General features: G+C 57.5%; 1 protein-coding gene across 1 annotated transcript; it reads right to left on the bottom strand.

Moving 5' to 3' along the window:
- Nucleotides 1-5,465: 5,465 nt before the first annotated feature.
- LOC111157122 (P2Y purinoceptor 8-like) lies at nt 5,466-9,201 on the bottom strand. Its single transcript, XM_022518363.1, has 2 exons — nt 9,160-9,201; nt 5,466-8,206 (listed from the first exon to the last, which is right to left on the bottom strand). The coding sequence occupies exon 2, from the start codon at nt 8,172-8,174 to the stop codon at nt 7,098-7,100; it is 1,077 nt and encodes a 358-aa protein (XP_022374071.1). The 5' UTR covers nt 8,175-8,206; nt 9,160-9,201; the 3' UTR covers nt 5,466-7,097.
- Between the last annotated feature and the right edge of the window lie 3,564 nt (nt 9,202-12,765).

Below are 12,765 nucleotides of genomic sequence, written 5' to 3'. Positions count from 1 at the left end.
GGGAGACCTGTCCTGCGAACTGTGGGGGGCTTCTCAGCCTCCGGACTGCTGACATTTGGGGGGGCAAGTCGGGGCGACCTGCGCACACCACGGTGTCCCGCGGCAAGCCCAGTTTGCGCCGCTAGATGGCAGTGGCTTCCTTTCGAGTTGTGACCATCCCAGGTCTCTCCAGACATTGCCGCGGGGTCCCCTGCGGACAGAATAGCCCTTAGTTGACAACCCTGACCATAGACATGATAGGTAGATAGGTAGGTCGATAGATGATAGATAGATAGATAGATAGATAGATAGATACGATGGATAGATACGGATGGATGGATGGTCGGACGGACGGACAGGTAGATAGATGATAGGTGGGTATGGATAGATAAGATGGATCGATGGATTGATAGATGGTTGGATGTATGGTTAGATAGACGGATGGACGGATAGATAGATGATACATGGTTGTGTAGATGGATAGAAGAATGGATGGATGGATCGATAGATGATGGATGGATACATGGATGATAGATGGTTGGATGGATGGATGGATAGATACATATGATGAATAGATGGATGGATGGATAGATGGATGGATGGATGGATGGATAGATGGATGGATGGATGGATGGATAGATGGATAGATGGATGGATAGATAGATGGATGATAGATGGTTGGATGGATGGGTAGGTGGATGGATAGATAGTCTCTCATGCCTGGTCCAGGATTCTCAGCCTGGGCACTGTTGACATCTTGGGCTGCATGACTCTGACCCAGGGCTTCCTGGGTACTGCAGGTGCTACACTGTAGGTGTCCCCGTCTCTATCTCCCACATGCCAGTCGCACCCCCCCCCGTTGTGACCACCATAAGTGTCCCCAGAAGAGTATGTACACATGCATATAAACCTGTATTGCACATATATACATGTATGTATGTGCTGTGTCTGTATACATGTGGCACACACATACTTCAACGTGACAGCCTATGATGTATTTTGATGGCATTGTTCCTTCTCATGTTTCCCCCTTCATGTTCCGTGCTGGCTGATCTCCCATGAGGCATGGGATAGGGGCTCAAAGGAGGTTTAGACACCCATAGCCTGTGTCGTGATACAGACGCAAGGACCCAGAATCCTCAGAGCAGCTGGGGGCCGGGGTGGTGGGCATGGACCCAGACCCTTCTTTGTTGGGCCTGCTGACGATGAGTAGGGGGAACAGGCTGGCTGGTGTTTTGACGGTTTTTCACTTGCACTGAGGGTGATCTACACGGCAGAAGCGTGGACACAAGGAAGGGCTGCTGGGTGGGCCAGGCTACGCCTTGGGTTAGGGAGTTAGCCACGGACTCTCGGCGGGAGTTACAAACCCAGCCTGGGCTCCCACAGACGTGGGATGAGCCTCTGGGGACAGGTGCCAGCTTCAAACCCGGGGTGTCCTCCTTGCCAGCTCTGGGACCCCAGAAAAGTCCTTCTACCTCTCTTTGCCTCAGTTTGCTCCTCTGCAAAATGGGCCTAACACCTACCCAATTCCAGTGAGATGAATGAAGGAGCTCACCCATGTGATGGACTAGGGGACGCCCTGGTGTGGGGTTTATCCTCTGATGGCTGCCCATTGTGTGGGGGGGTTTATGCTTGAGTCCCAGAAACTAGCGTACCCATTACACAGCTTATCCTTGTCTGGAGACCCTCTCCCTGGGCCCTCACTTGGATTGAATCCTACCCTAGAAGTATTTTCATGACAATTGAAAAAAAAAAAAAAAACCTTCATGGACATTTGCAGAATCGCATAGATTTCCAAAGAGATCAGACTTAAAAAAAGAGAGAGAGAGAGTGAGAGAGAGCACGCCAAGGTCAAACACTGAAGTTTTCTTAACCAAGTCATTCTGAATCTGAATAATTTGTATGTTGACCAAATAACGATGACATTCTCAAGTCTTGGTTAACTGTGGGGTGTGTTTTCTTGGTGGTCTTTTCCAGAAAGAGCAAAAAGGGCGGGGTAGAAGTAGGTTCCCAGCACCTCGTGACAGAGGCAGAGTTCTCGATGTCCTGGCTACTTCAGCCCTGTTGTTTTGGGTATTTCGATTGGACCCTTTGCTGGAGATTGAGGTCAAAATCTGCCTAAGGGGGGGCTCTTTGGCTTCTGTCTGGCATGATGGACACGAGGCGCTCCCCCAGCCCACGGAGCAAGGAGAGAAGAATAGGGTATATATTACCACACGGGATGAACCCCGAAATGCCCTGTTGAGAAATAGACAGTATGGCAACACCCCATGTGCCCTTTGATCCCAGTGATGTCACAGGGACAGGAAGGACAAGTCCAGAGAAGCAGAAACAGTAGTGGGCACTGGTTTGGGGCTGGCCATTGGGATGGGGAGAAAACGGGCATCGGGCATCCTCTGGGGGTGATGGAAATGTCCCACAGCTGCACTGTGGTGTCTCGGGGAGGCCTCTACAAACGTACTACCAAGCGGCTGAGCCGTGTGGGGGGCAAATGGTACCTTGATTTGGCGGTGACGTGGGCGAAGCTGGAGGACATGATGGTTAGTGACATAAGCCCGACACAAAAGGACAAATACTTTGTGATCCCACGTGTATAAGAGGCCCCTGGTGGCATCGCCTTTACAGGGACCGGGGGCAGATGGTGGGGGATAGGAAGGAGCCTTCTTGTTTAGTGGGGTCAGAGTTCCCCTTGTACTCGATGAAGGATGGTGGACACAGACCTTGGGGACGGTGGCACAGCTCCGTGAATGTGTGTGACATCACTGACCTGCACACTTAAATGTGGATAAAATGGTGAGTTTTGTGCGTGTGTGTTTTACCGCAATATAACTGGGAGGAGAAGAAAAAAACAAAACAGAACAGCTGGGTTGGGAATGTTTGCTCCTTCCACGTTCAGCAGTTTGGAGAAGTGCCACTGGGCAGAAGTCGATGTCTCTGTGTGACATTTCCCGACATGCCTCGTGTTATTAAGGTACAGATATTGTCAAATATGCTTAAAGGACAGAGCGTTATAGAATGGAAGCCCCGGCCCCTTCCCCGAGCTTCAGGCATTAGCAGGGATCAGCCTTCTCCCGTTTTCTCCCACATGTAGGCACGCCCAGGTGCGTACATGTGTATATATGTACACGTGTGTGCGCGCGCGTGTGTGTGTGTGTACATGCATGGGCGCCCACACGTATTCATGTGTGCTTACGGATACATCGTGTGCATGGACGGGTGTGTGCCTGTGTGTGCACGGACGGATGGATGCCTGCTGCCTGCACATGGGTACGCTGTGTGCACATTTGCACGCACGTGTGCACACATGGATGGATGCCCACATACCGGCGTGAATATGGGTACATGTGGTGCGTGCCAACGCGTGTGGATGCATCTGTTTGTTCCAGTGTTTTAAGCAAAGCCTCAGACTCCATACCATCGGACACATGAGTACGTACACGCGTCCGTCTTACAAAAAAGGATTTCTTTTCAAAAGCTCCATCATCTGAGGCAACAAATCCTTGATTGTTCCGCACGCCCCGTCCGCGTTGTGCTGCCCCCATTCGTGCCGTGTGCTTCCCAGGAACCCGAATCCACGCTCCGTGCGCAGTCTTCTCGTTGCAGACCCCGGTGTCTGGCTGGAGGGTACGTGCGGTTCAAAGCGAGATGGTCCGTGTCTTTGGAAAGCCGGGGTCTCAGAGGCCCGAAGGAGAAGTGCAGTCCCCTTCTGCGTGGGGAAAACTCAGGGTTGGCATCAGGGGTCCTGTGTCTCAGGGGGCCTCTGGCGCTCCACATGCAGACAGCCGCTGAATCCCGGTACCACAGCTTTTTAAAAACTTCACACCTGGATGTACCCATGCACGTGTCTACGTTTATTGGCTCCGTAACAGGTGAACAGGTCGGGTTCCTGGGGAACCCACACACACACACGCACACACACGCCCAGAGCACACAACGTTATTTGCGTGTGGAGCTAGGACCAAGGCCAGCCCTGGGATTTCAGGCGATAGGACAGACACGGTGGCATGAAACGGGGACCTGTGCTCTGGGAGTCCCAGCAACAGGAAGGACCCGGTGTGATCGCAGCCCCCGTCCTCCCGCTAACACCCCACGCTGAGATCGGCCCGCCTGCTGGGCAGTGACCCCTCTGACAGTCCCCTCTGTCCCCCGAGGGCTCCAGGGGCCTGACATCCCGCGGAGGAAGATATTACACAGACAGGCTTCCTCCAGAATCAGGGTCTGCGGCTTCTCACGGGCCGCCGCCGTGTTCTGTGCGGCTGGTTTGAGGTTTTCACAGCTTTTGTGCACCAGACGCACCGAGGCCCACGCCCAGAGCGTGCCTGGGGGTATCTTGCGGGCTCAGGATTTCCGACTGGATGCGGCTGCTGCCTCGACGTTGCTTTCTAGGGTTTGGCCTTCGGAGAGTCAGGAAGAGCGGCGGGTTGGGGCTCTTTCCCTGCAGAGTTCGGGTCCCTCGTGCCAGCCTTCGTGGAGCCACCTGTGTGCCCTCAGGTAAATCCTTCTCCAGGTGAGTCTCAAGGGGTCTCCCGGAAGGGTTCCTATGGTGACTTTGAGTTCCAGGCACACACCTGGGCATTCAGGACTCATGTGCTCAGGTGCTGTCCCCTGTGGGGACGTTCCAGCTGCAAGGCGGTGGGCAATGACTATGTGTAACCCCGGCGTGGCGTGCAGGGTTTCAAGGGGACGCCGGAGGCTGACTCTCCTTTCCCAAGGGCGAGCGTAGCATGCACTCACCTACTTTCCCCCTGCACGTGCCTCTGCACACCCCAGACAAGCACGGGCACGAGGCAAACCTACGAAACTGGGTTTGATTCTAAGACCACGCACAGGGAGGGGGACTGGAGCCTCCAGAGGCTGGTGTTGGGGTCCCCAATTATACACTAACCTCCGGAGTCCACAGCACATACCGGGCAGCACATAACGAGTTACTCCCGGAACAGGCGTCTCTGTGAAGGGTGGCCTCCCATGTCGTTTTCAGATTCCACGTGTGGATGTCACTGTGTACGCGGAGGAGGAGAGAAGTCACCTCTCGGCCATGTGGTCTTGAGGACTGAGGAGCCCGTGGGTGGGGAGTACCTGCTGGGACTCAGGCCTTCTCTCTGCAAGCCGCCTTTGGGAGCCTCTGGGTTTGGGGCTCCAGAGATGGTAGCACCAGCCCCGTCCACCTGGCAGGCCCGTTCCAAAACTAAAAATCTGGAGACGGTGTGCAAAAAGGCATTGGTGGCATTGGAAATCTCTGGGGCCATGTGTTGGGGACTCTCGGGGAGGCTCTGTGGCATCACAAGGGCTGACCCTGCAGGGGTCCCGAGAGCCCTGCATGCCAAGAGATTGGGTCCCATGACCCAATTTGCAATTTCAGAGTGGCCCAGATGATGCGTCCTGGGGAGGCCCTCACAAACCGGAGACTTAAAACCACAGGGATCAATCCCCTCCCAGCTCTGGAGACCAGTCTGAGATCCAGGCGGGGCAGGGCTGGGCTCCCTCCTGAGGCTCCAGGGCAGGGTCCTTCCTGCCTCTTCCAGCTTCTGGGGCTCCTGGCGTCCCTGGGCTGGTGGGCATGCCCCTCCCATCTCTGCCTCCGTCCTCACGTGCCTTCTCCTCTGCATCTGTCTCTCTTCTGTCTCTTACAAGGACACCTGCCATTGGATTTAGGGTCACCCCGATCCAGCAGGTCACATTCTGAGGTCCTGGGTGGACACGGGCTTGGGGTCACTGTTCGCTCGAGGACAGCCGTGTCAGTTTTCCTTCCGAAGCAGTGACACCAGGAGCAAGTCCCCCTTCCCCCCAGGGGCCCCTGGATGGCAGGTATCACTCTCCTTCCGTACATGGAACCTGCCGTGGGGAGGCTGCCTGTCACGTAGTCATTCCTCCCTGGAGGTCCCGGAGTCCGAGGCCGTGCATGCCCTATGTGATGACCGAAGTATCAAACTGCTATTTCAGGCAAATCCCGGGCTCCTGGAAACCCACTGTTTTGGCACCCCAGACCCCCCTGGAGATGGGGTTCCTTGTGTTCCCGAAACAGCACACGAGTCTGGGCTGGTCCAGATGTGCCCTGGGCTCAGGAAGAGACAAGGATGTCCCTGCCCATATGCTGAGGCGGCCAGCAGGCACAAAGGGGCCTCGGGCGCTGATCCTTCCCCAGGCATCTGGGGTCCATGGTCTTGCGGGGTGTCTGGGTCCCAGAGGGTGCCATGGGTCAGGATAGGTGCGCAAGGCCACCTCATACCCTGGGAGGCCTTGCTTGTGACTCAGGGGCTCTCGCCTGGGAGCAGGAGGCCGAAAACTAGCCAGAGGGCACCTCGGGGCCAGCTGGACCCAGAAGCATGTCCGGGAGCCCGGCAGAAGGTGCGGACGGCCATCGACCTTCACAGTGCTCAGCCTCAGCAGCATCTCATGTGCCTAGAGACCCTCCACCCGCATGGGGGGCCTGACCCACACCTTCAGGATGGATGTCCTTCCTGTCTGGACCTTGTAAGTTGTGACATCTTTGTAGATTGTGCGGCTGGAGGAACCAGAGTGACCAAACGCTTTGAAAGCCTTGCAATGGTTGCTCCTGGGGGGACCGGGTAACACGGGGTGCAGGGGACCTGTGAGCTCTGGAAGAACAGAGGCCAGAGGGGCCCGTCTGCCCTCGTAGGGGTGCATCCCAGCACGCACAGTGACTGAGGCTGGTACGAACAGCAAGTCCAGGAGCCACCAGGCTGGGGAGCAGCACGTGTCCCTGGCTTCCCAGAGCAGGAGGCACAGAGAACAAGGCAGGCGGAGGTTGGGGGTCCATGGGGTCTCAGCTGGGCTGGCTAGATGTTCTGTCAGGTTGGGTCGTCATCCTCAGGGAGCAGGGCCAGTCGGCCTGGCCCGCTGCGTCCCGTCCTGTTACACCGCGGGGTGTTCTGTCTTGTTGATCTGCGGCCGTGTTGCGACACCAGACTCGAGCCCACCCGGGGACCCTCTCTGTGCGCACTGGGCGGATGCGTCATAGGAGCAGCAAGCCTATCTGGGGACCCTCTCCGTGTGCACCGTGGCGGATGTGGCAGTAGGAGCCGCAGGCAGGCCGTCGGGGAAGGGCCGTCCCCTCCGTCTCCAGCCGTTACCCCCGCCCCCACTCTGGGGTGCGGGGCTCAGAACACGCTCTCCTGCCTCTGGAGGCACGGCCGGCTGGGGCCGTCGAGCCCTTCGCCGTGGCCGCTGGACATGGAGCGCGCCGACAGCGTCCGGGCGGAGAACAGGGTGTCCCTGCGCGTGTTGCGGCTGCAAGCCTGCAGCCGCCCGTAGCCCAGATAGCGCCGCAGCCGCAGCTGGAACTCGCGGGACGCGAAGTAGTACACGAAGGGGTCCAGACAGTTGTTCACGCAGCTGAGGCAGAGCGTGAGCTTGTACACGTGGTAGTAGCTGCCGCCCAGGAACAGGCGGCTCACCATGTGCACCAGCAGCACGAAGTTGTTGGGCGCGAAGCAGGTGACGAAGGCCAGTAGCACCACGACGGCCAGGCTCACGGCGCGGCGCCGCTGGCCGCGGCCATGCGGGTCCGAGGTGCGCAGCAGCGTCAGGATGGTGGCCGTGTAGCAGGCCACGGTGACCACGAACGGGATGAAGAACAGCACGATGAACAGCGTGAAGAGGAAGATGGCCCACATGGCCACGCTGGGCAGCATGGTGGACTTGAGCACGTCGAAGCAGGTGACGATGCCCAGCGCCTCCACGGTGTAGGTGAGGTCGGTGCGCGCCAGCGGGGACAGCGCGCCCAGCAGCAGTAGCCAGACGCAGGCGCAGGCGGCCACGGCGTAGCGGCGCCGGCGCCAGCGCGCGGAGGCCAGCGGGTACACGACGCCCAGAAAGCGCTCCACGCTGATGCACGTCATGGTGAGGATGGACGAGTACATGTTGGCGTAGAAGGCCACGGTGACCACGTTGCACAGCAGCTCCCCGAACACCCAGTGGTTCCCGTTGCAGTGGTAGTAGATCTGGAAAGGGAGCACGCTGGCCAGCATCAGGTCCGTGACGCTCAGGTTGATCATGAAGATGACCGACGGGGACTTGGGCCCGATGTGGCAGCAGAGGACCCACAGGGAGAAGAGGTTGCCCGGGATGCTGACCAGCGCCACCAGCGAGTACACGACGGGCAGGACCACCGCGATGGTCGGGTCGCGCAGCATCAGGATGGTGGCGTTGTCCGGCCGTGTCATGTTCATATCCATCCTGGCGCTGCGGCTCCCGCGCCTGCGCAGGTCTGAAAGGCAAGGGGCGCTCAGGTGAGGAGGGGAGCAGGGCGGGACTCCCTGCGGGCCCCCCTCTCTGGCCTCCCCAGCAGTCCCGCACCCCTGTGTGCACCGGCTGTGGTCCTCCTGCGTCACGGAGCTGAGCTAAGCGCGCTACATCCTGCAAAGGCGCAGGACTTGGACATTCGCTCCCGTCCTGCTACTGGGACGCGCAGGGAGCGTGCTGCAAGCTATGGCGCAGCGGCTTCATCGTTGGGGCCAGGAGGACGCGAGGAGAGGCACGCCAAGGGATTGGGGGGTTACAGACTTACGGAGGCGCAAACCGGGCTTCCGGCCGCGGAAGTTTCTTGGGGACCCCTGGAAAGTGGAGGAGGCGACCCCAGGCCCTCCTGACTTTCGCTGGTGCTCCACCTCGCCTCACGAGGGCGCTGTGTCGTCAGCACTAACCATCCCGGCATCTCCACCCGGGTCACCGGTTCCTGGCCTCGTGCTTTCTTCTGTTTCGAGCTTCGACACCCCGGGTCCGCTCACCTGCATCTGAGGCCCTAATCTTGGGGTGTCCACTGCAGGGGTGCGGGGAACTTTGGAGGCTCTGATGAGGGCTCTGGGAGGGCTCCACACAGACCAGGCAGGAAGTCCCCTGCTCCCTCACCAAAGGCCCCACAGCCCCCGCTCCCCATCCATTTAAGGGCATGGCCACGGGTGGAGGGACTAGTGCGCCCACTTGTCACACAGCTGTTTCACATCTCCGCTTCAAGGTAACAACACCCACGCGCTTGTCTCGAGATACAGCACGTATGCACCTGTCCCCGCGACCAGACACGCGCCCTCCGGTGTGGTTTCAAAGCCCCAGCGCCCTCCCAGCCTCCCAGGTCCAGGAAGCCAGATGCCCAGGAGGGCAGCCCTGTCCGGCTGGGGCAGACAGAGTGCCTGACTGGTGTCCACATTACCATCTGGGTCTTACCTCTGCTTTGTTCTCTAGATTTCTCAACTCAGGTCCTGTGCCTTTCCCCGGGCTATGGGCTGAGGCTGGGGGTGGGTTCCATAACAGTCAGAATATGTACCAAGAGGGGAGGACATGGCAAACTCCGAGCATTTTGCTTATCCAAGTTTTCCAGAAACAGGGATTTCGTTTCTTTATTGTGGTCCAGGACCAGGGGATCCCGGTCAGGCCCCGTCTATGCCCTGTCTGTGACCCAGGCCTGATCAGGCAGGGTTGATGGGGGTGGAGATCTGGCTGCGGGAGGTACAGGTTGTTTGTGCCATGGGTCCCCACTCATCCAGCTGGGCGTGCATGTGAGGGTGTCTGTGAAGGGGTTTCCTAGGTGCGGCTCTGGAGCCAAGCAGCTGTCTTGAAGTAAAGACATGATGCTCTGTCCTGCGGTGGGCCTCGTCTAATCAGGGGAAGGCCTGAAAAAGGAAACACTGAGGTTTCTGCGGGGTCAGGTCTCTCCTGAGTCTCCAGCCTGCCCCCCTACCTTGCAGATTCCAGGCTCACGAGCCCTGCCATCCTGGGAGCCCAATTCCTTGGTGTCAATTTTTTTTTTGTATCTCTATCTATACACGCATGTGTGTTTATACACATATATACACATACATGTTCTATTACATAGATTTACGCACATGTATGTGTATGCAACCATGTCCAATCGTGCATGCAATGCATTGTGTGTATTGTATACGTACCTGTATACGGACCCGTCCTATTACATGTTTATCCTGTTGCATGTGTATATGGTCCTTCTATAGCACATGAATCCTACTTCATAAAAATACACGCATGTATTCATACATGTACGCTATCCTATACGCATTGTATCGCATGTGCACACGCATGTGTTTTCTATTACATATATGTTTGCACCCACAATAGCTAGAGTACTTGCCCTGCTGCACATACGTGTATGCGTGTAGACACACACACACCATTGTGTACGCTCTGTGGCGTACACGTTTATATATACATGCACACATGCAGGGTGTCCTTTGACCTATATACACAGGTCTTCCTGCGTATATACACACACTTGAATGCATTCATGCACACGTATCCTCTCGTGTGTATATGTACGCACACACGTGTATATCCTGCGTATGCGTCCTACATGTACAGATGCTCACACCCCCACACACGTGTTCTGTGGCATGACGTCCCCTTGTGCATGTCCACATGAATGAAGGTGCTAAGCACAGATGTGTGTACATGCACATATACATGCACATGTGTACAGATGTAACCGTATGCGTACGTGATCGTATACATGCACGCAATGTGTGCACACGTGCGTACACGTGCATGCACATGTGTGTATTGTTTATATGAGCGCGTGCATGTTCTGTGGTGCACACACCCTACTGCGTTCATACACGTACATCTAGGTGATGTGCAGCCACAGATGGACATAGGTCTCCATCCTTTTGTGCCTGTTTCTCTGCAGAATGCTTGCGCATACAGGGGTGACGGACGGACCGCCGAGGGGCCTCATGGCGGCCGGGAGGTAACTATTAGCTGTTCCTTACATTTGTGCCGATTCTCATCTTAAGAGATTGTAGGCCCCTCACACGTGCTCCCACAGGCAGTGTCGTGGTGGGGCACCCGCTCCGGCCTCTGACCTCAATCCCCAGGTGTGTACCGAGGCCCAGCCCGTGCCCTGCTCCTTGTCAGGACACGGGTGCTGCTCCTGGGGGACGGGGTCTCCTCTGATGGTGCATTTGGCCCCAGGCGCCGTGCACAGCCCACAGGGACCTCGGCAATCAGGGTGCCTGCCCCACGCGGCCCGATCTCTGTCCCTCATTTGCATGAGGCTCAGACATCTGCTGCTTTCCACGACGGCCTCCCTGTTTGTCCTGGTGCAGACATTTTCTCTGATGAAAATCTGTGCATGCTGTGTCCTGGACACCCCTGCCCCTTGGAGCGTCCGGAGAGACACAGATGGAGACAGACCCAGGGGGATTCTCTGCAGACGGCGCTCTCGGCCCTGGAGGAACATTATGATGTGTGAGTGGAAGTGGGAGCCCCTTGCCACATCTTAGTTATCTGTGTCCATGTGTGCAACCGGGACCTGGCACCGCGGGACCTGGTACCGAGAGACGTGGCTTGGCGTTGCAGACACCCGGGAACATGGGCTGGAATCCCCGCGGGGGACCCTGGAAACCCGCTCCCCTGCCCCCTTTGCAGCTGGTTTGCCTTTTAGGTTTCACAGCCTGATGGAGCGTGGTGGGAGGACCGAGGGCGAGCGGCTCTCCAGGAATCAGCCTGGAATATGGAAACCACATTGGACGCAGCAGGTGAGATCCGTCTCCCGCTGCTGCTGGAACTGAACTCGCGTTTCTTCTGCGGACCTCCCAGCCCGGGCTCTTCCGCTCCCACGGAGGAGTGTGCCACGCTGTACACCCCGCTGCTGGCCGCCCGTCCCTCGCACCCCTCCCTGAAAGTCGAGGTGCTTTCTTTGGTTTAAACAGTCTGGGGGGATTGCTTTGGTGGTTTCCTTCTCCCCTGCGCCCACCTGGACCGTATCTGGCTTCTCCACTTTCGAGTGCTGGAAAAATGCCGTCCAACGTTGAAAGTCAGGGGGAAAGAGAGCACTGTGGGTGCCTTTTCTGGGTTTCGGAGACAGTGCCTGCATGGGGCAGCCCGGCTTGGGGTCAGCTGAGGACGTTTAGTGGGGGCTCGAGGACACATCTTTAGGGTGCCTTCAGGGAGGGTGACATGTGATGCTGAGTTGACGGTGCAGCCGGCACACCATGGCTCCCTGGGGACATGGGGCTCTCTGCAGGCCGGAGGAGAGGGCCTCCTAGAACCTGTCCATCTACGAGAAATGAGTGTCGGTGAAGCCGTCCTGTCCGTCGGTGTGGTTCTGTGACAGTGGCTTGAGCTGACCCGTCCACTATACTGATGGCCTCAGACCATAGCTGCTGGCCGTGCCCCAGCTACACTGACGGCCTTAGTCCATTGCTGCTGGCCCCTCCACTCATTATACTGATGGCCCCAGGCCTTGGCGGCTGGCTCCTCCAACCATTATACTGATGGCCCCAGGCCATTGCGGCTGGTCCCTCCAGATGTAATGCTGATGGCCCCAGGCCATTGCTGCCGACCCCTCCAGCCATTATACTGATGGCCTCAGACCATTGCTGCTGGCTCCACCACCCATTATATTGGTGACTTCAGACCATTTCTGCTGGCCCCTCCAGTCACTGTACTGATGGCCTCAGGCCATTGCTGCTGGGCACACCACCTGTTATACTGATGGCCTCTGGCTGAGGGGGGGGGGGTGTGGATAACGAAGTTTGGGGGATAAAAAAGTTGCAACCTGCAGACCCAGACCTGGGGTTTGGGGAGTGAAGAATGTTGCAAGCCCAACCCGCAGACAAGCATGGGGCCTTGGGTTTTCCTGCAGAAACAGAATCTCGGGGTGGGGGTGGGGGTGGGGGGGTCCCTGGGTGGCTCAGTCATTAACAGTCAGACTTCAGCTCAGCTGATCCCGGCATCCTGGGATCGAGCCCCATATCCAGCTCCCTGCTCAGAGGAAGTCTGCTTCTCCCTCTCCCACTCCCCCTACTTGTGTTCCCT

This window comes from Enhydra lutris, unplaced genomic scaffold (assembly GCF_002288905.1).
Source record: "Enhydra lutris kenyoni isolate GAN:26980312 unplaced genomic scaffold, ASM228890v2 scaffoldscaffold52, whole genome shotgun sequence".
NCBI lineage: Eukaryota > Metazoa > Chordata > Mammalia > Carnivora > Mustelidae > Enhydra > Enhydra lutris.
Note: the sequence above shows the minus strand (reverse complement) of the source record. Positions and strands in the feature narration are given on the sequence as shown.